Source organism: Aulonocara sp. 'chitande type north' Nkhata Bay, linkage group LG11 (genome assembly GCF_057382095.1).
Source record: "Aulonocara sp. 'chitande type north' Nkhata Bay isolate Kocher_YH1m ecotype deep benthic linkage group LG11, A_spYH_male_GT1.1, whole genome shotgun sequence".
Lineage (NCBI taxonomy): Eukaryota > Metazoa > Chordata > Actinopteri > Cichliformes > Cichlidae > Aulonocara > Aulonocara sp. 'chitande type north' Nkhata Bay.
This window is the reverse complement of record NC_141354.1, coordinates 16,258,698-16,282,992: the sequence shown is the minus strand read 5'-3', so window position 1 is coordinate 16,282,992 and position 24,295 is coordinate 16,258,698. Positions and strand designations below refer to the sequence as shown.

General features: G+C 39.5%; 2 protein-coding genes and 1 long non-coding RNA gene across 5 annotated transcripts in view; 2 read left to right on the top strand and 1 right to left on the bottom strand.

Annotated features, from left to right (window-relative positions):
• Nucleotides 1-24,295, top strand: part of adcy2a (adenylate cyclase 2a) — a 74,119-nt gene that overhangs the window by 5,165 nt on the left and 44,659 nt on the right. For both annotated transcript variants that reach the window (XM_086310799.1, XM_086310798.1), the window contains one exon: nt 1,537-1,734. In XM_086310799.1, the coding sequence (XP_086166925.1) occupies nt 1,537-1,734 (198 nt within the window). The remainder of the gene's footprint in view (nt 1-1,536; nt 1,735-24,295) is intronic.
• Nucleotides 9,104-11,382, bottom strand: LOC147318718 (uncharacterized). Of its 2 annotated transcripts, none has more exons than XR_015131484.1 (3): nt 10,603-11,382; nt 10,300-10,483; nt 9,104-9,800 (listed from the first exon to the last, which is right to left on the bottom strand). It is a non-coding gene; the product is annotated as an uncharacterized LOC147318718 (long non-coding RNA). The 2 variants fall into 2 exon arrangements; XR_015131483.1 differs by having other exon boundaries at nt 10,300-10,426.
• On the top strand, nt 15,322-21,551 carry LOC147318717 (uncharacterized). Its single transcript, XM_086309911.1, has 7 exons — nt 15,322-15,849; nt 18,559-18,762; nt 19,031-20,073; nt 20,190-20,259; nt 20,668-20,842; nt 20,972-21,137; nt 21,288-21,551. Exons 2-6 carry the CDS (start codon nt 18,561-18,563, stop codon nt 21,135-21,137), a joined length of 1,656 nt encoding a protein of 551 aa, XP_086166037.1. The 5' UTR covers nt 15,322-15,849; nt 18,559-18,560; the 3' UTR covers nt 21,288-21,551.

The following is a 24,295-nucleotide window of genomic DNA, read 5'->3' as shown; positions in this document are numbered from 1 at the left end:
CTGCCAAGCACGGTGGTGGAGGGCTGATGATTTGGACTTGTTTGCAGCCCCAAGACCTGGACAGGTTCCACTCATTCAGTTAGTTATGAACACCTCTTTATAGCAAAGCATTTTGGAGTGAAATGTGATGCCATCTGTGCAATGGCTAATGCTTGACCAGAAGGGACTGCAAAAGGACAATGATCCTATGCATGTCACCAAGGACGGTTTAATACAGGTTCTACTTTAAAAAGGGGAACCTTCTTAAACGGGAATAGCAATATTGGAGCCAGAAACAATAGGACATTTTAAAAATATAATTTATTTTGCACATAAACAGTAAAATACCCTGGGCAGGGACAACAATTATTAAAATAGAATAAAAGAGCAATACACGTGTCAGGTGTCTCGCCCCTCACCGACATCCGGCGTACTTCTGCCCGTCCCGCAGCTGCGAATCTCCCACACCGCTGCAGAATATTCCCAGTTGCTCCTCTGCAGCCCACTCGCCAGCACCTCCAACGCTATTGCTGTCGCCAGTTAAGCTTCTCTCGAGAATGTCCTCTGACCTGCGACCTCCTCAGTTGCCGCTGCCGCCCACTACTTCGCCATCTCTGCTGCCCTCCTTCTCCTGACCTGCAAGGCCCTCTTATTGGGCCTCTGTGACCTCCCAGGTGTGCCAAGTTAGTAATCAGGGAGGGGCGGAGTCTCTCCATGACAAGTCAACAAGAAATACAATCAAAAACATGCAATAATACAAGAAAACTGTACAATATTAAAAATAGTAAAACACAGCACTCATGCAAGATGAAAAACCCAGTTAACTTGTCCATTTCCACCCTGTGACATGCACTGCAGCAAATCTATAACAGAATGGCTGAAAAAGAAAAGAATTGAGGTGTTGCAATGGCCGAGTCAAAGTATAGAGCTCAATTCAACGGAATTGCTGCAGAGAGCTGTGAATGAACAATACTGTAGGTTTTTGCTGCCAAAGGTGGTTCTGCAATTCACTGAATCATGGGGTGCACTAAGTTCCCACAGGACTTCATAGGAACTTGTGAACTCATGATTTATCCTTTGGGGGCAGTTTTACCCCTTTTTCTTTTTTCTTTTTTTTTTAGGTTATTTGCATTTTGTTTGGTTTGTTTTTTTTCTCAATCTTATGCAAACAAAATTGTAAATATGGAGATTGGTTAAATTCGGTTTACCAGGAGCTGTGATACAGTGTTTTCTTTGTAAGTGTTCATTTATATCCACAGTCCCTAGTTAGTTTTTATGGCAGGTGTGTACATTTGCATGCACACATCTGCCTCGGTTACTCTATTTTTAGAATATTAAAGCAGAAAGAGACAGGGAAATGGCTTTTTCTTACAAAGGTTGTTTTGTGTCCTCTCGAGAAATCTGCCCTTTGAATTTGTAGGAAAGGGTATTTTACTCAGATTATTCTTCAGTCGTCTGATAAATTCCCTTCCCTCTTAAAATGTCCATCTACATGTCTCACTTTTTTCTCACCTTTCTGATGCTCAATTTTTTTTTTTTTGTTCTGTCCTTTTCCAGAACATTGCGGACCATGTGGCCTTTGTAATCACTGTACCCACAGCACTGGCCATATTCCTGGCTGTATTTGTGCTTGTCTGCATTGAGTCTGTCTTCAAGAAGCTTTTACGTGTTTTCTCCCTGGTCATCTGGGCTTGTTTGGTTGCCATGGGTTACCTTTTTATGTTTTCTGGAGGGATCATCTGTCCGTGGGATCAGGTAAGACAAGCGATGAAATTTCTGGTACATTTATTTGTTGTAGAGCATGTTACATGTGTGTTTAAATGAAGTGATTTATTTGTGTTTTATAGATACTCCTGTGATTTGGTTTAGATAAAAACTGATACAGAGACAATAAAAAGTATGATGGAACTTGAGCTCAACATCATACGTATACCTAAGTCTCTCCTTTTTACTCTCTGCTGATGTGGAGTGTGGTTAGAATGTGGAGCTATGTGAAATGTGACACAGGAATGTAATTGGCCTGGTTTAAAAAAAATCTTAATCTTTTATTTTATCTGATGTGATTTCTGACCTACATTCTGAGACAGTCTGCCTTTGAAGTTTTACATTCATACATGCATGTTCTTCAGCGCTTTCTGCTATTTAATCATGTTTTGTTGCTTTTTAGTTTTACTTTTGTCTTAATGAGTTTAGCTGATAGACTGAAGTTCTAATACAAAGAGAAAGAGAAATTATATTAGAATGATATTAATACAAGAAAATTACATTAAAGTCTAATCATCTGTTAGAAAAAATATAATTATTGAACCTTTGATTGGAAAACCACACTAACTTTCACCAGAGATTAGGGTTGTTGTTTTTTTTATAGATTGCTACTGTAAATGGTATTCAAGGGAGTTTCTATACAGTTTACACAAACTACACTGATCTAGAAACCTGCAATATTATTACTCGACTAAGGTTATAGAGAGAAGATTATATAAGTTTAGAGCTTATAACAAGAGAATTATCCAATTTCTCAGAAATATCCAAAGCCATAGCTGAGCCATCAGGATCATCTTCTTGTGCATGACTAGCTGGTCTAAGTCTGGCTGATATCTTTAGATTGATTGGTCGCATTCTGTCTGCTTGCGCTTGCTCTTTACTGATATGCACTGGCTCTCTTTCACTGTGCTAAAATGACAGTCCTTCAAATTATGTTTTTAATTTTGTGAAGAGAAGTAGCGAAAATCCATACTTAACCTCCTAAGACCCGAACTCTTCCTTGGCATGCATTTTTAATTTCTCTGTGATATTTGGGCATATTGGGACCTGATGAATGTAAAAACAAAGAACTACCTGATATTTTTTTACCTAATTTTTATTTCTAAGAAAAATGAGAGCCACATATGAGATATTCATTTAAAATTTCGATAGAACAGTTGTAGTATAATGTCCTCATAAGTGGATATCAAAATGTGATGTCCAGATATGTGGACGCCAGGTCCTAGGAGGTTAATGTGCTACCTTTAGGCTTGGAAACTGTGGACTCTTGGACCAAAAACTGTTTAAAACTGCTATGTCATAGCCAGAGATCTAGTTCTTGTCACCAGCTATGATCCTTCACGTGAAATTTGGGTCCTTTTGAAATCATAGATGAACAAGTCTAAGTGGTCATATCACTGCTTCAAGGGACTGATCTAAAAATAGCAGCGGCGCTAAAAGTATCCTGAAGATACATCAAAAGATATCTTCAATGGAAAACCTGCCAAATTCAATTCCAGTGTGGATTCAGATTTTTACAGAACAACTCTCTGAACTTATTCGTTACACCTTATATAGTAGTGTGACTTTGATGCAAAATGCTTGGCAGGTGTCTTGTGTGAAACCTGTCTCTTCTGATCATCCAGCCATTCATACGTGCGGAAAAGCACAGTTGCCCTTTAAACTAACTATATGTATGCTATATACACCACTCAAAAATAACAGAGGAACACTTTGTAATCACAGTATAGAATCAAGTCAGTTAGACCTCTGGGATTAATGTGGTCAGATAAGTAGCAGAGAGGCTGTTTTGATATCAATAAAATTGCCAAGAGTGCAAGAGAGGGTTTTCAGTTTTTCTGGTCCCTACAGAGGTTTCAAAGGTTGTCCTATTCCTCCAAGACGGCACATCAGTTCATGCTATTGCCAGATGGTTTGCTGTGTCTCCCAGCACAGTCTCAAGAGCATGGAGGAGATTCTAGGAGATAGGCAATTGCTCTATGAAAGCTGGACAGGACTAACAGCAGGACCGGTATCTACTCCTTTGTGCAACGAGAAACAGGATGAGCACTGCAGAACTACTAAATGACATCCAGCAGCCCACTGGTGTGAGTGTCTCTGACCAAACAATCAGAAACAGACTTCATGAATGTGTCTTGAGGGCCCAACATCCTCGAATGACCGCTGTGTTCACTGCCTGGCACTGTAGAGCCTAATTGTGCTTTTCACATATGAGAGCTTTTCACATCTGAGTCCATATGAAAGACATGAAAAGGTCTGTTATGCTGCCTGTAACATCATTTAGGATGAACGGTTTCGTAGTTGGTCAGTGATGGTCTGGGGAGGCATATCAATTGACAGACAGACCTCCAAAGGCTAGACAATGGCACTCTGACTGCCATTAGAAATTGGGATGAAATCCTATGACTCATTGTAAGACTCTACACTGGTGCAGTGGGGCCTGGGTTCCTGCTGGTGCATGACAATCCCTGGCCTGACTTTTTTAAACTTTGATTTGAGGAGGTGTCTTTGAGTTCAGTCCTCTCTAATTTTAATTATCAATTCAATTCAATTTTATTTATACAGCACCAAATCGCAACAACAGTTGCCTCATACAGAGGAAAAACCCAACAATCATATGACCCCTTATGAGCATTGGGAAAGAAAAACTCCCTTTTAACAGTCTTACAACCCGTCTAGGGGCCAGGTCATAACATGAGTGAAGCACTCGTCCCAACTCATCACAATGTGATAAAAAGAGGAACAACAAAACGGGAATGTTAACACTTCAGGGTGAGCCAAGGCCAAAATAATAAACAGAAGAATCTAAATTGATTCCCACATACCTAACCTTCCCAAAACCAGAGCCAAAAATAAAGACTGTGTCTGACCTCCTAAACTTACTCAAAAACAGGAGAAAATAGGTGATCAAAAGGAACGGCAGCTCACCCCTACCCACTCCACTTCCTCAACTGTTGCAGAGAAACTGCAGCCAGCAGCTGTCATGGGGTTCTGCTTGGACATTGGGAGAAACGCAAGAACCTCTCGCGGCGCTCCAGCCTTCATTTAATGGGCGGGTCCCCCAGCTTGAACCAGTTACTCCAGAGCTGTATATCCACACGCCAATCACAGCCAGGCCCATGGACAGCTGAATCATCCTTTTGTCACTAACACATTACACAGTCCTTATCAGTATAGATATAGATGATTTTATCCCATTGAGATCTGATGTGTTTATAAAGTGTTCCTTTCATTTTTGTGAGAAATGCATCTATGCATACTGAGGTCAGACACAAGGTAAAAAATGCCAGCCAAATGCACAGTGATTCTTCATTGTTACTGCCATATGCAGCCTACGAAAGGGTTCCATGAATGCGGCACAGAACTTTAAGTCTTTGTCACTGGAAAGCTGCACACATTCAAGTGTAATGGCAAGACAGATGTCTAGTGTAGACTCAGAGAGGTAGCTTAAGTTGGCCTGATTCACACACCACTCCATTCATGCTTTTCTTCTGTTCACTGAAATTTTCAGCGATTATGACATTACTGCTCTCTCACTGCTGCATCTTAGCCATGTTAATTAAAATGTATTGAAAAACACATTTTTGAGAAGCGCTGCTGTCTGTGCATTTTTGTTGCTTGTTGCCAATTAAGCTAATGACTCATTAGTGTTCTCACACAGCGTCATCTTTGTATACAGTTTTCAGTTTACTCATTTACGCCCGGGGTGACCAGAAAACTTACTTCATGTATTAGTGAAATGAATGTGAGTCATATCTATTTATGTAGTCAGTAAGGAAAAAGCATGTGAATAATACATATGTGCTAATTTTTAGACTAGATGTTCTAGTCAGAATAATAAATGAATAGTTCTTGATATCACTCAGATTGAGAGGACAGGGCAAGCCAAAACATCTGATGGCTATATGAAATTCTTTTGACATTCAGCTTTGGAAGTAAATATGTTTAAATAACAATTGTAGTTGCTGGCTTCTAAGGCTGATACACTCTTTGCCAGGCATATTGCATATAAATGACTGAAATCAGTTCAGAGCACAGTATAGCAATGAGCAGGCGCCATTCGAAACACATCTTGGCTCTGAGAGATTTGTAGTGCCGAAAGCAAGAAGGTGGTCAAAAGAGTTACAGATGAAGTTAGTATCAATACTAAACTAGTTGTTATTTACTTTGTAATCACCAAGTGTTTTGAAAAGAACACTTTACTAATGCTGAGTGAGGCGTCTGTTTGCTTTTGCATTGCTTTAAAATGTGGCGTCTGGTTTGTGGCCCTCACAGTTTCCACAGCTACACATTTCAGGTACAAATTTCTGATGAATTTACTTCAGATCTGGTGAACATTGCAATCATTATTCTCTCCATTACATCAGTTTGAGCTAACCTTTGTGGTGTGGTCATTCTCATGCTGAAAATAGCAAATATAGAAGATATTAAGAGTTGCTTAAAGCAATTCTAAATCAGGTCATCAAACAGTGACTGATTGGTAATAAAGTTTGTAGTGTGATGAAAACATTGCCCATAGCATTACACTACAACCGCCGGTCTAGATTCTTCCTGCTGATGCCAAATGTATTATTTAACTGACTTTTGTGCTTGTCTGACACAATTAAAACCTATAATTGCTGTTATTAATCCCTCCATCCATTTTCTCCCAACTCTTTAAATATGAAAATCTTATGAGATCAGTAACTCCACAATCTCATATACAAAATAAAGCCAATTATATATGTCAATGTGAACATGACCTAAAAGCTGATTGGATAATTGTATTAATAAGCATGTCCAGAGGGGATCTTTAATTTTTTATTTATTTATTTTTCAAGTATTTCACTTTAATCATGAATTTGGAGCATGCTGCGCAATTGCATCATAGTCAATTATATTAACAACCAATCTTTGAAACTGTGGTTACCCCGGTGTTACTGTCCAGTTGCTAAGTGTATATCTGCTGCAGAGGAGAAACTAGGGAATTCAAAATAAAAGACAGAGTCAATTATAGCTTCCTATGCTGTAGCAAAGTGGTAGACATGAGAAGTAAGGGAACAAAATACTGATTAGAGCATCGGCTTCATCCTCTCTAATTGCTTCACCTGTCATGTACAGCCCTAAGGTCATTTAGATGACTTTTCCCATGTCTTTCATGCAGTGTAGCCCTCGCTAGTAAGTAGATGAAAATGTTGTTGCCAGTTGTCACAATCAAAAATTCAATATGTAATATAAGCAAGTTGTCCTCGAAGAACATTTCCTCAGACACCAGCATGCACACTAAAAAAGGCCAACACCAACATTATTTTACATGTATTTCTTTAAAATATTGACATGTTTTTTTTTTTTTTATTAAGATGAAGCCTTTTTTACCTTAGCTATCAAGGTTCCCTTTTATACTAGCTGCAACATTTCTTTATTATATAGTAACAGTTTATTGAAAATTGCTCCATACACTGAAAATGACAATAAGATGAACAGTTTCGGAGAGTCAGAAAACTATGGAACTCCAAAGTGTTCAAAATTAAATAAATAAATAGGTCAAGATGAAATAAATAACTATGTGAATAAATAAGACACATATGTAATGTGAGAATGATATTGTGAAATCATGGAACACATTTTGAAAACAATGCTCATTATTGTGAAATATATTGCATTCTGCTATATAAATTTACTTATTATTGTGAAATATTATTTCATGGTCATTATTTTTCACAATAACAGAGATTATTCCTGAGGCATTTTATTTATTTCCAGCCGTTTTTATTCCAAAATGACCTTTTTTCAAAGTCAGTCTTTATTTCAAAATCCCGTTTTTCCCGATGGCCTATTTATTTCATAATGCGACTTTTCAGCAGAATGACTTTGTCTGTCAATCAATGTAAGTGGGCTGGACCTTTGCACCTATTGGCTTATCGTTTACCATCGACTAGTTTTCCTGGATACCGGCTCCGCGGACGGCTGCTACAGCTAGCAACAGCGTGCTAGGTCAAAAGTCACGGAGGATGGCGGACTGGTGTGAACTTCAGCCAGTTCTGCTCATTTAAGCAAATCAGAGAGGGATCATTTACCTGTAGATACTGTTTTGAGTCGTTTAGATGATGTTTCTGAAATGTCTGGATGATAATTGCTCTTCAAAATCTTAGCATCGATGACAGCATTGTCGAAGGTTTAAGAGCAATTCAGCACCGTGTTCGTTTGGAATACGCCGAGGAAGAACAGTCTTCAAATGTTGGCCGTCCACGTCTAGAAATCCCGGTGCAGCACTCAGGACTTTAGTGCTGTCCGGGATAACCATCGGGGTAATTGCCGATACGTTTTCTGTGTCTCCGAGCACAATTAGGAGGGAAATGACGGAGGAAGGTCTAAGGTAAGTTTATGCTGTAATTGAGCACCTGTGTGATTCTGTACACAGCATTGTTTAGATGTTGACCTTAATTATGACGTTTGACAATGAATTATTATCGCTTACTTTTTTTTGTTACTGTCTAAAGTGGGGCAGCTACGGCTAAAGCTATCGGCGCCATCTCGGCGTTGAGACACGTTTAGCAGTGTTAGCTGTTAGTGTGTTAACTCGGAGACTGGGGTCAGTGGAGCCTGTAGGAACCTTTTACACAGAGAGTAGACCCACCAGCTTTCCACAGTCTACTTACTTATCACATCTTGTTAGACAACAGGGTCATTAGTGCTTTAAATAGTACATAGTTGAATGTTTCATTGCTGTTTGCAGTTGATTGTTCTCTGATAACGCATAACAAGGTTGATGTTAAATAGCGAGTTTATTGAAATGGTTTTGTCTATTTCAGCAGCATTATAGATATCATACTTTCTCTGGTGTCTTCGGCAAAGCTAAAACAAGAATACATTTACATCCTTGGTTCTTTCAGCATTAATTGGAAAACTTTGAGATTTGCTGTGTGTCTCCCAAGCCATTCTCTTTTATCCCACCTGTCAGGTATAGATGGCAATACTTTAAACAAAGTTAAATTTGTTATACCTGAAGAGAACCAATCCTGACCTAGAATGGGTGAATGAATAATTAGTTGGTAGCCAATGCCTAAGCAACTCACATAGGCCCTGGCAGACTCAATAAGTCCATCTAGGAACAGCTGCAGGAAACACCTCTTCAGTTTAGATTTAAAACATGTGCATGCTCTTTCAGGTTGATGAGGATTATGGTGTGGACTGGACAGGACAACATAATCGCCGCCCATCAAATGAGATCACCATTCCTGAGATTCAGCTCCCAGATGCACTGAATGAACAAGACCCTGCTGTGCTACCAATACTTCAGAATCACTTGTAGAAAGACATTATTACATTTAATCAGTTTCTATGTCAGGAGGATTTTTTTTTTTTTTTTTTTTTTACAGCTTTGTAGCTAATACTGACTCAAAACAGCATAACCAATTTCATTTTCAACAAAACAGTGAGTGGCTATAAAACAGGATTTGTTTTATACAGCTGTCACTTTAATGATATTCATTTCTTGGTTGGATATACAGTACATGTCAACTCTGAGCAGATTTAATACAATGAACACAGTAGAGTAGTGTAACATCTTAATTCAAATAATTTTTTCTAGAAATTTTTTTTGTATCAGTAGCGAGTATAAACAAAACATATTGTGTAATTTATAATGTACAGTGAACAACTGATTTTGATATCTGAACTCTTCATCAGTTTATATTAAAAAAGCCATAAATGCACACCTGTAGTGTGTATTTTTCACTGTCAAGTGTATTAAAAAGAACTAGAACTCACTAGATTGTCCGTTTCTTTGAACACTGAGTACAGTAATGTGATGCAAGAAATAAGAAATGGTCTAATTTTACCATGTGGTTATGGAATCAATCGTAAACCAGACCAAAACCTGAGTCAGTAGAGTTGAGACACACCTGAATGTCCATTAGAAATGACTCATAGGTACAGTAGTGTGCAGGAAGACGTAGTACTTCAAAACCGGTGGAAGACTTTGGAAGATTGCTGTTGACCACTTCCACAGTCATTTCTCGGCAAGACTTCCCATCCTGTCCAAAACTTGATGAGGGCTTTTTGTTGTGCACAAGATGCTGCAACAGAAGATTGTTTTAAACTATAATGACATCCTATATTCATTATTTTGAATCTTTTATAGAGAAATACCATAAAAGATGACCACTTACATACAGGGCACCAGACATTTTTGCCCCACTCAAATTGCTGTTGTAGCTTTTATAGATATTTTTATGTTAACAAAGCTAAAAGTAGTCTACATACAATTCTAGTGCAACTGATAATGCCACCACTCTTATGTATTGCATGGAGCAAATAACAAAACAAAATTATACTATAGTGTAGAACTGGGCGATAGAACGATAACGATATGTATTGCGAAATAACTTTTTCTCAATAGAAAAATTAAACTATTGTGATAGACCTCACCGCTCTTGTCCTTTTATAAAAAATATATATATATCGTGATATGAAAAAATCTCATATCGCCCAGCTCTACTATAGTGTACTGTATGTAATTTACCAAAGTATAATCAGAGAAAACCAATGGCAAAATACCTATCGCAGCAGACTTACCATTTTCAATGAAGGACCGAAGGTAACCTGCCACTCTGCATTTATCCTCGAGAGCATTCCTCTTCTTCCTCATCTTCATCTTCTGTGGCAGGCCACAGTCATTTTATAGCTTTACTTATCTTGTAGTCTTAAGAGCATCAGCAACATTAGGTGTATTTTTATTAAATGTAACCCAGCTGTTCAACTAACCCAAGCATACAAAACAGTATATTGGTGTTTTGTGTCAACAATTAATGTTCATCCTTCATAAATTAACCAAATACCTTTACTATTCAGATGTTAAAAGATGTGACCTGACCTTACCTCACAACAGGGAGCAGTCTCTGATTCCCTTGGTAAGAAAAGAGGAATGATGTCTGATCTTTCTGTCAGAAGCGGCCATACCATGGTTTCCTTAAGCCCTTTCCTCAGCTACTTGACTTGACGACTTGTTTGTGTTATGACCTACAACGGTGAGACCAAACCAAAACTGAAGTTGGAGTCTGTAAAGTGACACACACTTTAAATGTTAAATATTTAAAGAACATCCACTATACTAGTAAAAGCATTTTCAAATTATACCCACTTACAAAATCACTACGTTGAACTAAAATTGCTTTCTTTTCTTTCACATAGATTACTTGTCTTCCATATTAGCACAGAAGATAAGCCACTTTAAAACAGTCATGAATAACTATTACCTACAACAATGTAAATAGTAATACAGACATTAACCCAGAAGACAATTATTTTCTCTTACCTAATTTATAGAATTCTTTGCTATGATAAAAAACAGTATTAAAAAAAATCTGTGACTAAACTGTTTAAAAAGCTCATATTTGGCAGACAGACAGACTAACCAAGCAATAATAACATATCGTTACTTATCCTGAACAGCGTTTCATGGAGTGGAGCTAGCTGTGATAGCGTTAGCATTTGCTAACGTTAACCCTGTGCGGTTGTGATGAGAACTTGGACCAGGGACCACTTCATCTCCAGTACACTGCTGCAATACTCAGACTGAGGTGAAGACGTTCAATCTAAGCGGTTAGCAAGTTCTTTGAGTAACTCAGAAACGGACTTGTTTCCTGCAGCCATGCCCTTCACAAGAATTGATACTAGTGATGTGCGGATCGATCCTGAAATATCGATTCCTCCGATACCAGTCATTTATGTTCTAGAATCGATTCTCACATTAAAATATCGATATTTTAGTAATTTAGTCATGTGTGAAATACGGCTGTATAAATGTCTCGCAGCCCCTTGGCGTGTGCACTCACAACAATGGCTGAGCGTAATTGTGCGGACGTATTTTACCTCCACAAACAGCTGAGACGTGGTTTGCGATACATATGGCAAAAAAGTGCTCCAAGAGTGAGGTGTTGTGGCCATACTTGCCAACCTTGAGACCTCAGAATTAGGAAGACATTCAAAAGGGCTGTTGGGGGGGGGGGGTGATAAATACATTTTACAGTGTTTATTTATCGGATAAAATATGTTAAATGTCACCGTTATTATTGGCCGGCCCGGAAACAGCGGGGGGGTCCAAATTCAGTGGCTGCTTCCACCTGCTTCCACTTCTAAAAAAAGCCGCCCGTCACATATACGTCACGAGCTCCCTCGGTGGAGTGAAACTTGCCGTCTGCTCCTTGCTATCTAAAATATAACAGGGCGCTGGCGTAAACTCTCGACCGTCTCACACTTTGCTTAATTAGTTTTCTGTTTAACGTTTATTCAGCTGTGTGAAAACCCGGCAGGAACCTTCCTGAGGGATTAATACCTCCTCACGTCAGACTCTCCAAAAGCCTAGAAACTTTTAAAACCGCTCTTAAAACTCACCTCTTTTCATTGGCTTTTAGAAAGGTTTAATTTATTTGTTTTATATTTTTTTATTTTATTTTTATCAGCGAGGTGTTATTACGAAATTGTGTTCTATTGTATTTTTATCTGTATTTACTGTACAGCACTTTGGTCAGCCTTGGTTGTTTTTAAATGTGCTCTATAAATAAACTTGACTTGACTTGACTTGACTAATAAAGTTAAATTTAATCTAATATAATAACTTTAATTTCAGACAAACCGATTTACTCACGAACAAATAAAACACTGAAAAAGCCAAACAATAACATTTTTAAGTTATCAAAGTGACTTATATATCATGTTTAACCCGAGTAGCGAAAGACAGGGGGGTTTGAAAACGATGTGTCGATCGGCTCAGATATTTAAAGTTTACACAGCTACATTCTGAAAACCTGAAAATATGTTAAAAGTTTTTTTTGCGACCCAGAAAGAGAAATAAGAGTAATATTAAAACTAAGTCGCTGCCGCCATTGTTGGAAACTGGAATTGGCTGGGGCGCGTTATGAATTCTGCACATGGTTTTTCAATTTTGTTGCCTGGGTGGAAAATTGGGAGAAATTCGGGATTCTGCTGGAAAAATCAGGAGGGTTGGCATGTATGGTTGTGGCAACATCATTAACCTTCTCAAACACCTCAGAGTAAATCATATCACAGAATATGACGAGCATATGTTGAGATGAACTGAAGAGGAGGACAGGGACAGGTGACGTCTCTCACGGAGTCCTTTAGTGCTGCAGGCAGGCAAGGTGTTCAAATAGTGCACAACTTCAGTTTTTTTATTTCTATATGATGAACTCTGCATTATTAAGTGATAAGAACAAGAAATCTGATGTCCTGTAATCATTATGACGCTATAATTTGAGATACAATAACTAAAATGAGTTTTTGTACAAAGTATCGGTATCGGATCAGTATCGTCGATACCACCCTGAATATTACTTGGTATCGGATTGGAAAGGAAATCAGTGGTATCGCACATCACTAATTGATACACCTGTAACGTTATTCGCGCCCAGTGTTTTGCATTTGTCGGTGCCTTAAGTTTATTTTGAGCTGCATACTGCCGCCAGCTGCATAGGAGACGCATTGCACCATTAAACCTAAATCGACAATTCATGTGCTATTACTTATGTCTGAGTAAAGGAGCAACCAATCACACAACTGGCTCCGCCCTGTCTCTCTTGATTGACAGACAAAGTCATTCTGCTGAAAAGTCGCATTATGAAATAAATAGACCATCGGGAAAAACGGGATTTTGAAATAAAGACTGACTTTGAAAAAAGGTCATTTTGGAATAAAAACGGCTGGAAATAAATAAAATGCCTCAGGAATAATCTCTGTTATTGTGAAAAATAATGACCATGAAATAATATTTCACAATAATAAGTAAATTTATATAGCAGAATGCAATATATTTCACAATAATGAGCATTGTTTTCAAAATGTGTTCCATGATTTCACAATATCATTCTCACATTACATATCTGTGTCTTATTTATTCACATAGTTATTTATTTCATCTTGACCTATTTATTTATTTAATTTTGAACACTTTGGAGTTCCATAGGAAAACATGCTGAACAGCGAAGTCCTGTGAAAAAGTAGAATGGTTGTGGTTGGTTGTTGTAGAATCATCTTTAGCAGCAGTAACATTAAGTAATCATTTTATGAGTGTCTTTATCAGTCTCTAAAACCATTATCAAGGAATTTTGGCAAACTCTTCATTACAACATTACTTTAAGTTATTAAAGTTTGCAAATATTTATTTATGGAAAGCTCTCTCAACATCTTGATGCAACAACTCAGTTGGACTGAGGTCTGGGGCCCGTTCTTCATACGTCGCTTACTACATCCAAGATCAAATCATCGCGCTAACCGTGAGCTCGCTAATCCGGTTCCCCGAACACACCTGCTGTTGACGATTACTACAGCTGGACGCAGGAATGTGACATCACTGGGTGTCGTAAAAGGGGCTACACTGTTAACCTTTGCTGTATTTTTCACAGTAAAATACCACAAAATGCCCAGTAACTTACCTGAAAACATTTCTACAGTTAATTACTGTAATTTGCTTTGCATTATGGGTATATTAAGGTTTTTTACATTTACTTACTGTATTTTTTAAAATTGCGGTAGTAGTTATACCTACCGTTAACACATTAGCAGTAGTGCTACTGTATTATGTGATTTGAATGGTTCATCATACTGTTTGTGTATTTTTACTCTTTCAGTGGTTGGTTGCAATAGTGCATTACATTTTAACTCTTTCACTGCCAACCATTTCCAGATTTTCCTCCAACCTATGCCATTTGTCAGTATGATACCAGTGAAAGTATTATGGTTTTGACTTTTTAGGGGACTTGCCTGTGTGTAAGGTTCAAGAATTCTGATCATCTAATCTGCTGCATGCAGTTGTATGCACATGCACAGCTGCTGCAAATGTGTGCTTGCCACTGCGTTGCCAAAGGCGAACTTCAGTCAGTGGAGAATATTGTAATAATTTGGTGGAGGCTTCTCAGTCGAGCAGTAACTGAATTGCTCATTTACATGTACAGAACTCTTCTGGGAACTAGTCAACCCAACTTAGTGAAACACACACTGAATGCATGCTGGCCCCGCCCACCAACCTATCTCTACCAACCACCACTCCATATCCTGACTGACATGACCTGTGATCCAGTGATTGACAGGAGAGGAAAGACAGGCCAACTTTGCTAACTCTTCGTTATGATATGCTCGAGAGGACAAAAGATTTTGCACCTCGTTATTGTTGGACCTCTGTGTGGAAACTGCAAACGGGACGTCATAAGGTAATGCAAAGGACTCTCCTACCTAACATACTCGTTTATTAATTCTTAAGAGCATATATATTTTTTGTGTGTGTGGGGGGGAGGGGGGGCTTAAATTCGGTGTTAGCTTGGTCGAAATAGCACATTAGCTGAATTATTCTGGAAAAAATAGGTTGTGTGTGTTTTTTTTCTTTTCATATTCAAATAAATATTTAGATATATATTTTCCACGGGGAGGGGCGAGGAACACAGGCGCAATGACAGTCTTTGTCTTTTTCCCGCCGAGTGTGGTGCATTGTCCTCCTGCGCTTCTGTTCTATGACTTTTGAGAAGCTGGCCATGCTAACAGTGGGACATTTAGCTTCAGCTAAAGCAGCAGGTAAAAATACACATTTAATGAGAATAAAGAAAGACAACTTTTTTTGGAAATTTAGAGACTGCTAAAACAATCTTATCCAGTTTTGAGCTTGCTCATGTAGGTTAGCCTGCTTTATTTAATTTTGTGTGAGCTGCAGTGCACAACATTAAAAAGTTAATATAACGTTAGGTTGGTGGCACGAGGAACTCCAACCTAAGTTTAATATTTATTATTTTTTTAAGTGGGAAGGGGAGCATGTTTTTTTTCCTTTAATACAACGTCTTCCAGGGTCTTTTTCATATGAAAACCATGTAACGTCTGTGTTAGGTTGGTCAAAAGGGAATTAGTTGAATTATTCTGGAAAAGATGGGTTGTGTGTTTTTTTTCTTTTTTTTACTTATGTAAATATATTTTTCAAGGGTTAAATAAATGCAACATTAAATTAACAGTTGTCTCTCTGTCTTTTCCCGCCCAGTGTGGTGCATTGCTGTTCTCCTGCCCTTGCTGGCCGCGCTGACAGTGTGATGTAGCCTCAGTTCTTTGACAGACAAGACAAAACAGCAGGTAAAAAGACATATTTAGTGAGAATAAAGGTAGACAACATTTTTTTGGAAATTCAAATTCAGACACATGCAGCCATGTACAGGTGTAAATTTTGTGGTGTTTTTTGTTCAGAATTAAGACAATTTTGTTATCATACGAAGAAACATCAGCACACAGCTAATTATCGATTCACATGTGGAATAGAGCAATGTCCTTCTTCCTATCGAACATTTTCTGCATTCAGATCCCATATGCACAGGAACCACCGCTATCGCAGGGCTCAGACTAAACACACCCATTTTAAAGGAAATCTTGCTTGTGGAGTTGAGGCATGTTTCTATGTGGCAGAGAATTTTTCAGCATTATGCACTCATTTGAGATTTCATATTAAAGATGGCAAGAAAGTTGTCTGTCCTTATGATGACTGCCACAAACATTTCAGAGTGCGCTCATCTTTTGCCACACATTTATCCAGGAAACATAAGCCGGTGATAACAACTCAGGTGTCAACTCTCCCCGAAAATATAGACTGTACTCAGCCTTCTGAGGAGACTCTGACTCCAACTCCATGTGATCATCTAGAGGCGTGTGATAATCAACAAGAGACATTTTTACATAATTTGGCTCTTTTCTACCTGAAAATGCAAGCCAAGATGCTGTTGCCAGCGAGCACAATACAATGTATTCTTGATGGATTTCTGCATGTCCATAGCACTTCTATGGCAGATGTTTTTGACAAGTTGAAGGGCAAGCTTTCTGAGCTAGACATACCACAAACTGAGATAGAAATGATTATTCAAAATCTCTCTAAAGAGGATGTCTTCACAATATACAACAAAGGAATACTCAGATCTGACAAAACAAGGAGAACATTTTACAAGCAGTATTTTGACTATGTTGAACCCACCCAGATTTATCTGGGAAGTGATGCTGCTGGAAAGGAATGCTTTTGCCAGTACATTTCCATCAAAGAGACATTAAAATCACTCCTTAGACAGTCAAGTGTTAAAGAGCAATATCACCAATCCAAAAATCATACCTCTTCCAACATGGTTGTAGAGGATGTGGCAGATGGAAGAAATGTGAAAGAAAATGCTCTGTTAAAAGACAATCCTTCTTCATTGTCCATCATCCTTTACCAGGATGGATTTGAGGTTGTGAATCCTCTTGGGTCAGGGAAGAAAAAACATAAAGTTTTGGGGGTTTACATGAGTCTTGGTGAGGTCCAGCCACACAATCGCTCTTCAGTTGATCCCATGCAGTTGGTGATGCTGTGCAGAGAAAGGGACTTCAAGACATTTGGTCAGGAGAAAGTTTTCTCAAGTATTATCACAGACCTTAAAGATCTAGAAGATACAGGGATTGAGACAGATGATGGAAATACCCTCAAAGCGGCCTTGATTTCCATTTGTGGAGATAATCTTGGTTCACACTGCTTAGGTGGTTTCACTGAAAACTTCAGTTGTAGTACGCATTTTTGTAGATACTGCTTGATTGAAAGGACAGACTTTGAAAAGACACCACTAAAGCTTGGTCCAAAAAGAACCATCACTGGTCACAAGGAGAGTGTACAACAGCTATCCACCACTGACCAAGACATGGTACAGGGGGTAAAGTTTGACTCACCTTTCAATTCTCTGAAATATTTTCATGTCTGTACTGGGCTTCCCCCATGTTTGGGTCATGATTTATTTGAAGGTGTAGTCTCTAATGACTTGGCATTGTACATCAGTCATTTAGTGAAACAGGAAAAGCATTTCACTTATGCACAACTAAACAGGTCGATCACACAGTTTAAATACTCAGGGAATGATAGTCTCAGTAAACCATGTGAGGTTAAGGAGTGTGGCAAAAAACTTTCTGGTTCTGCAGCACAGAACTGGTGTCTGTTGCGACTGTTGCCATTGTTGGTTGGTGACAGGATAAAAAATCCTGAGGACAGTCAGGTCTGGCAACTGTATCTACAGCTCAAGGAAATGGTTGAGCTCATATGTGCTCCCAAGATCCATCATGACCAGATTGCATACCTTAAGATAATAACAGAGGAGTATGTTCATTCAAGACACACAATTTTCCCTAATCACCCACTCAAGCCCAAGCATCACTATTTACTGCACTATAGTGACCTCTTTTTGCACTTTGGGCCTCTTATTCGCTTGTGGACTCTCCGGTTCGAGAGTAAGCATTCGTATTTCAAGGAATGCGCCCGGAAACTGCACAACTTTGTTCACCTTTGTAAAACACTGGCAGAAAGGCACCAGCTGCTTCAGGCGTACCTCAGCAGTGGACCATTGTTTGCTCCAGCAGTTCAAGCAGTTGGTGAAACTAGTGAATATGATGAGCAGTTGTACAATGGTCTAATTCAGGAGTCTGTCAGGACAGCTGGCTTGATGAAAGAAACAACGTCAGAGGTATCAGCAGTAGTTTACAAAGGAACAAAATATTGCAAAGGGCTTGTTGTTGCTATGGGTCATGATGAATGTGGCCACATCTTTGGAAAAATCTCAGTGATCCTCATCAGTCACAAACAAGTACACTTTGTTTTGGACATCCTTCAATCTGTGATACTGATCAACCTTGGACTTCACTGTCTACACAATTCTGAAAAAAGATTCATATGTGTTCAAGCAGACAGTTTGTTTGATTACTACCCTCTGCCAGTGTATATCGCTTCAGGTTTAACCGTTGTATCTTTGCATCATTCAATATCATCCTCTTAATTCATTGCAGATATGGACAGTGGCAGCCTACATCATGAAATTAACCTGGCATTACCTGACCTGCATGAAGAGACAAAGAGGGCAGTTATTGAGCACCTGACAGACATTATTGGTGTTAGAAACAGAGAAGATCTCCTGTTTGTTGAGCCTGATGATATCAAGCCTTTCTTGACACCAATTCAAAGTCGAAGACTTGTTCAAGTATTCAGAAAAGGTGAGAATGCATTAATGTCATAAATGGTTGCAGTCCTATCTTGAAAATAGTTGTAAATTAGTTATTTTGAGAGTTATTTTGAAATTGTTATAGCTTTCAAAACTAAAACTAGCTTTCATTGCCATTGGTATTATTTCTCCAACACTCTTGCTTTTGTGTCTTATATAAGAGTATTACTCAATAAATACTCCAAAAAACCCATCTGTACATAGTTAATGTGGAATTGTTCTGCTGTGTTTATGTGTGTGTGTGAATATCGACGACCAAGTGGAGTCTGGCTCTTCAAACAACCCAAAGGAACCTGAAACCACCTGCTCAACAACTGTGCAAATGCCACTACAGGGTAATTCACTCTGTTCTGCACAAGCATCAGGTCAACTCCCTTCCACACAACCAAATGTAAGCAACACCTCCTGGATCAGCAATTTTTCAGTTCCCTGGGAGAAGATGCCAACAAGACTTTCACAGGCCTTGGCAACTGGTGGAATGGCTCACCCAGAAGACAGGAGAATAATGATTAGGACTGTTGTAGAAGGAATGCGAGTACACTGCCCCAACCCTAACAGAGCTGCTTGTGGGGAGGTAGCTAGAGCTATTGTATCTAAGTATCCCGCTACCTTTGCAGATAAGACTGCAGAAGGTGAGCAATTAGGCTGTGGTTATTATTCCCTACTCAAACAGCTTAAAACAAGAGTTGAACATGTAAATAGAGACAATGTCAGCAGCAGAATCCGGCAGCCAAGGAAAAGGTCTACCAGGGAAAACAATGAGGGTGATGTTGCCATCAAAAGGGGGAGATCTGAACTTGATAGCTATGGTTGCATCAACTGGCAACCCACAACCCTACCAGAAGGAGAAACGAGTGAAACTTTGGAGACAAAAAGACAGACTATGTCAACTGTCTTCAGATCAGCAGGTCCTCAAGCAATTGAAACAACAGATGTAAATACTTATATGTCTTTGACTTATATTTACCAGAGGCACATGCTTAATTCTTGGCCTGCCCCCACCTTATGTGAGGTTCAAGAGCATTGGCCATTTCTTTTTACTAAAAGAGGCCTCTGCACTCACTTCCACACACTCACAGATATTGAGGTAGAGACACGTCTCAGTGAAGCCCTTCTTACGAAAGGAAGGAGAATTTTGAACTTCTTTCAAAGCCAGAGACTTCAGTGGAACAAGGAGATTGAACATCTGCTACGTGAGTGCGACAGTGCAAAGCTGAACCACAACCAGATCGCCACAGCAGCCATCCTCCTTCTGATGAAGTACTTCCAAGAAAAAGAGGACTCAATCTTCATCTTGGCTGACGTAATTATATTTAAAATTTTACACATGCACTCTCAATACTGTCAACATAAACAAAGGAAAATATTTCAATGATTTTGGGTATCATCATTCAAATCAGTTCATTTTGTGTTTTAAAGGCTTTTTCCACCAAGATGTCTGTTGAGAGAGAGATGACCTTACCCATCACACCAAGGGTAATAGCGCTTGGTAAGTAAATAGTTTCAATCCTGTTGTAATATTTTTGTAAAAAATCTATGTAATTATTGTGGTATTTGTACCCACAACAACTTACTTAACAGGGGTTTGTCTGTTTTATATTGTATAAAAATAGAATACACACAGTTTGCTGCTGTTTCTCTTATTATTTATTATACACAATGACCAACAGGAAAAAACAGCCTAACACTTCAGCACAGGCCAAAATGCAAAGACATAAGGCAGTTTTTTCCTGTAATTGATCATAATTTTCATTAGATAATAAATAATAAGAGAAATAGCAGCAAACTGTGTGGATTCTATTTTTGTACAGTGTGAGGCCTGCTATCCAGCATTCTTGTGGAAACCTTATTTGTAAGGGTGAGCACATTGTCTTATTGGACTCTTGTCTGTTTTTAGGGAATAATTTCATGTCTGCAAGCCGCTGGATGATCAGTTTGGAGGGCAAGGTATTTTATGAGCCTGAGCAGATGCATGACTTTGCCAGCACCCTTGCTGTCTTCTTTGCGTCATACTACGTTTTCAACCTTGAGTATCAGGAGTCAGCGTCCATCACACTGGAGATGATACAGAGGTAAATACTTTACACCATTTAAGAATGAAATATATGTGATAGCTTGACTACAGTTGCAGAAACATATAGGAGATTGCTGTAACGTATGTTTTAATTTTGAAATTAAAGCAGCCTTTTTTCTGTTAAAAGGTTCTTTGTGAGGATCAATCCAGACATGGGAACAAAATGCCCTGCAAAACTTGGTACAAGCCGCAAGACAGGTCGTGTCGTAAAGAGGAAAGTTACAAGCATCTGCCCTCGGATCACCACCTTCCTCCAGCGGCTCTCTGAGTTTGAATGGAGGACTTCCAACTAGGTAAGAACAGAGATGATAATATCTTTTACATAGCTGATAATTATATACATACTGTACACACATCCATACAACAGTATGAATGATCTCAGACAGATGTGAACAAGTGAATAACCTGGGCAAACATGAATATTGATTATGTGTCTTTGACAGGTGGTGATGTAGACTACGCTGAACCCGACCATCCTGGTAACGGAAATCTAAATCCCATGTCACATTCTATTTCCTGGGACCCACTGATAATTATTACATTTTGTAAATGAGTTTTGTTTTACAATTGTAATAGTTTATTTAATGTTCATGCTGGTGGGTTTGTCCTGTTTTTAGTGGAATGAAAAACTGTTTTCCTTAAAAAAATCAGACAGAAAGGTGAAGGACTGTGTAGTTTTCATGTACGCTTCTATTTATTTTGGTTATTGGCATTGTTTTTATTCAGTTGAAAAATGTTTTTCTTGTTAAAAAAAAATATCAACAATAAATGTTGGTTTAATTCACTATCCTGAGACTACTTTATTGAATTATATTGTTTTTTGTAAATGTTCTTATATTGAATATGAATGTTAATATTATTTTATATGCTGTAAAACACAATTACAGTCTAAACAAATTATACTGTACACAATTACAGTGTTATACCATAAACCACATTTGCAGTACAGTGATACTATAAAACTTAATCACGGTAAGTCTTTCTAACTGTAAACCACGTTTACAGTAAAGCTGTTATACTGTAATATATGTTTACAGTAAAGTGGTTGAACTGTAAAACATCACAACAGTAAAGATACTGTAGATCAGTAATTACAGTAACTTACTGGCAATAGTGTTGCCAGTAAGTTACTGTAAAAATACAATAAAATGTCTAACAGTGTACGCATCGATAGTAGAAACATTGATCGGCAACCCGCTGATTGGTCGGCGAAAATGTCGAAGGGGCGTGCTCGGTATTTTCCGGCAGCAGAGCAAGAACTCATGAGTGAGGGATTTCAGGAGTTTCAGAGTTTAATTAAAACGCAAGAGAACACTGCAAAGGCTGCAAAAGCAAGGAGAGAGGGCTGGCAGAAAGTTGCTGACAAATCAAACTCGTAGGTAATTTAATAATAATAATAATAATGGATTGGATTTATATAGCGCTTTCCAAGGCACCCAAAGCGCTTTACGATACCACTATTCATTCACTCCCACATTCACACACTGGTGGAGGCAGCTACGGTTGTAGCCAGGCTGCCATATCGCGCCATCGGCCCCTCTGGCCAACACCAGTAGGCGGTAGGGTAGATCTATCATATCAGAATCAGAATCAGAATCAGAATACTTTATTGATCCCTGGGGGAAATTATTTTTTGTTACAGTGCTCCATTTTAAACCAACATTAAGACAAGACAGACAATACGCTAACTAAGAATAGTACAATATATACATATATATACATACATACATACATAAGTCACTCATAAATAAATAGTTGGAAAAGAAACATGTGTAGCTGTAGCAGCAAACAGTGTGTTAAGTGGATGCGTTGTACAGGGAGATGGCCACAGGCAGGAATGATTTCCTGTGTCGTTCAGTGGTGCTTTTCGGTAATCTCAGTCTCTGAACGAGCTCCTGTGACTGACCAACATGTCATGGAGTGGGTGGGAGGTGTTATCCAACATTGTCTTTATCTTGGACAGCATCCGCCTCTCCGACACCACCTTGAGGGAGTCCAGCTCCATCCCCACAACATTGCTGGCCTTACGGATCAGTTTATTAAGTCTGTTGGCATCTGCGACCCTCAGCCTGCTCCCCCAGCATGCAACAGCATAGAGGATCGCACTGGCCACCACAGACTCATAGAAAATCCTCAGCATTTTCTGGCAGATGTTGAAGGACCTCAGTCGCCTCAAAAAATAGAGACGACTCTGGCCCTTCCTGTAAAGTGCTGTGGTGTTTTTAGCCCAGTCCAGTTTATTGTCAATGTGTACTCCAAGGTATTTATAGTCCTCCACAATGTCAACACTGACCCCCTGGATTGAAACAGGGGTCAAGTGTTTCCTGGTCTTCCTGAAGTCCACGATCAGTTCCTTGGTCTTTGCCACGTTGAGCTGCAGATGATTCTGCTCACACCACGTGACAAAGGAGTCGACCACAGCCCGGTACTCTGTCTCATCATCCCTGCTGATGCATCCAACCACCGCAGAGTCATCAGAAAACTTCTGAAGATGGCAGGTCTCTGTGCAGTGGCTGAAGTCTGTGGTGTAGAGGGTGAAGAGGAAGGGGGAGAGGACAGTCCCCTGTGGTGCCCCTGTGTTGCTGATCACCTTGTCAGACACACACTGTGGGAGACGTACATATTGTGGTCTTCCTGTCAGGTAATCAACAATCCAGGACACCAGAGAAGCATCCACCTGCATCGCTGCTAACTTATCACCCAGGAGGGTCGGCCTGATGGTGTTGAAAGCACTGGAAAAGTCAAAAAACATGACCCTCACAGTGCTCGCCGGCTGGTCCAGATGGGTGTAGACACGATTGAGCAGGTAGATGATGGCGTCCTCTGTTCCGAGACGAGGCTGATAAGCGAACTGAAGGGGATCCAGATGTGGTCTTACTATGGGTCGCAGCTGGTCCAGGATGAGCCTTTCCAGGGTCTTCATGATGTGGGAGGTCAGTGCCACGGGCCTGTAATCCTGGGGGCCACTGGGACGTGGCGTCTTTGGTACAGGGACGAGGCATGATGTCTTCCACATCACCGGGACCCTCTGCAGACTCAGACTCAGCATAAACAGTTTATGAAAGACTCCACACAGCTGGGGGGCACAGGCCTTGAGGACAAGGGGACTCACTCCGTCTGGTCCAGCAGACTTGCCTGAGTGAAGTCTCCTCATTTGCATCTCAACCTGGTATTGAGTGAAGGTGATGGGTGGGGGAGGGGTGTCAGGAATCTCACAGGAGGCAACATGTGAAGAGAGAGGCTGGCACAGTGGTGTGGCTCTGGATTCCAGGCTGACTGCAGGTGAGGTTGTGGGGGTGGGAGCAGACACTGTGGTGTCGAATCTATTGAAAAACAGATTCAACTCGTCGGCTCTATTCTCACCTCCCTCAGCTCCCCTGCTGTTGGTTGGCCTGAATCCAGTGATGGTCTTCATGCCCCTCCACACCTCTCTCATGCTGTTCTGCTGGAG

Excerpts from the sequence above, each read along its gene's own strand:
- LOC147318717 (XM_086309911.1), top strand. The coding sequence starts at position 18,561 with ATGGACAGTGGCAGCCTACATCATGAAATTAACCTGGCATTACCTGAC. Across the intron at positions 20,074-20,189 it reads CAATCTTCATCTTGGCTGAC|GCTTTTTCCACCAAGATGTC; the intron begins GTAATTATATTT and ends TGTGTTTTAAAG. Across the intron at positions 20,843-20,971 it reads ACACTGGAGATGATACAGAG|GTTCTTTGTGAGGATCAATC; the intron begins GTAAATACTTTA and ends TTCTGTTAAAAG.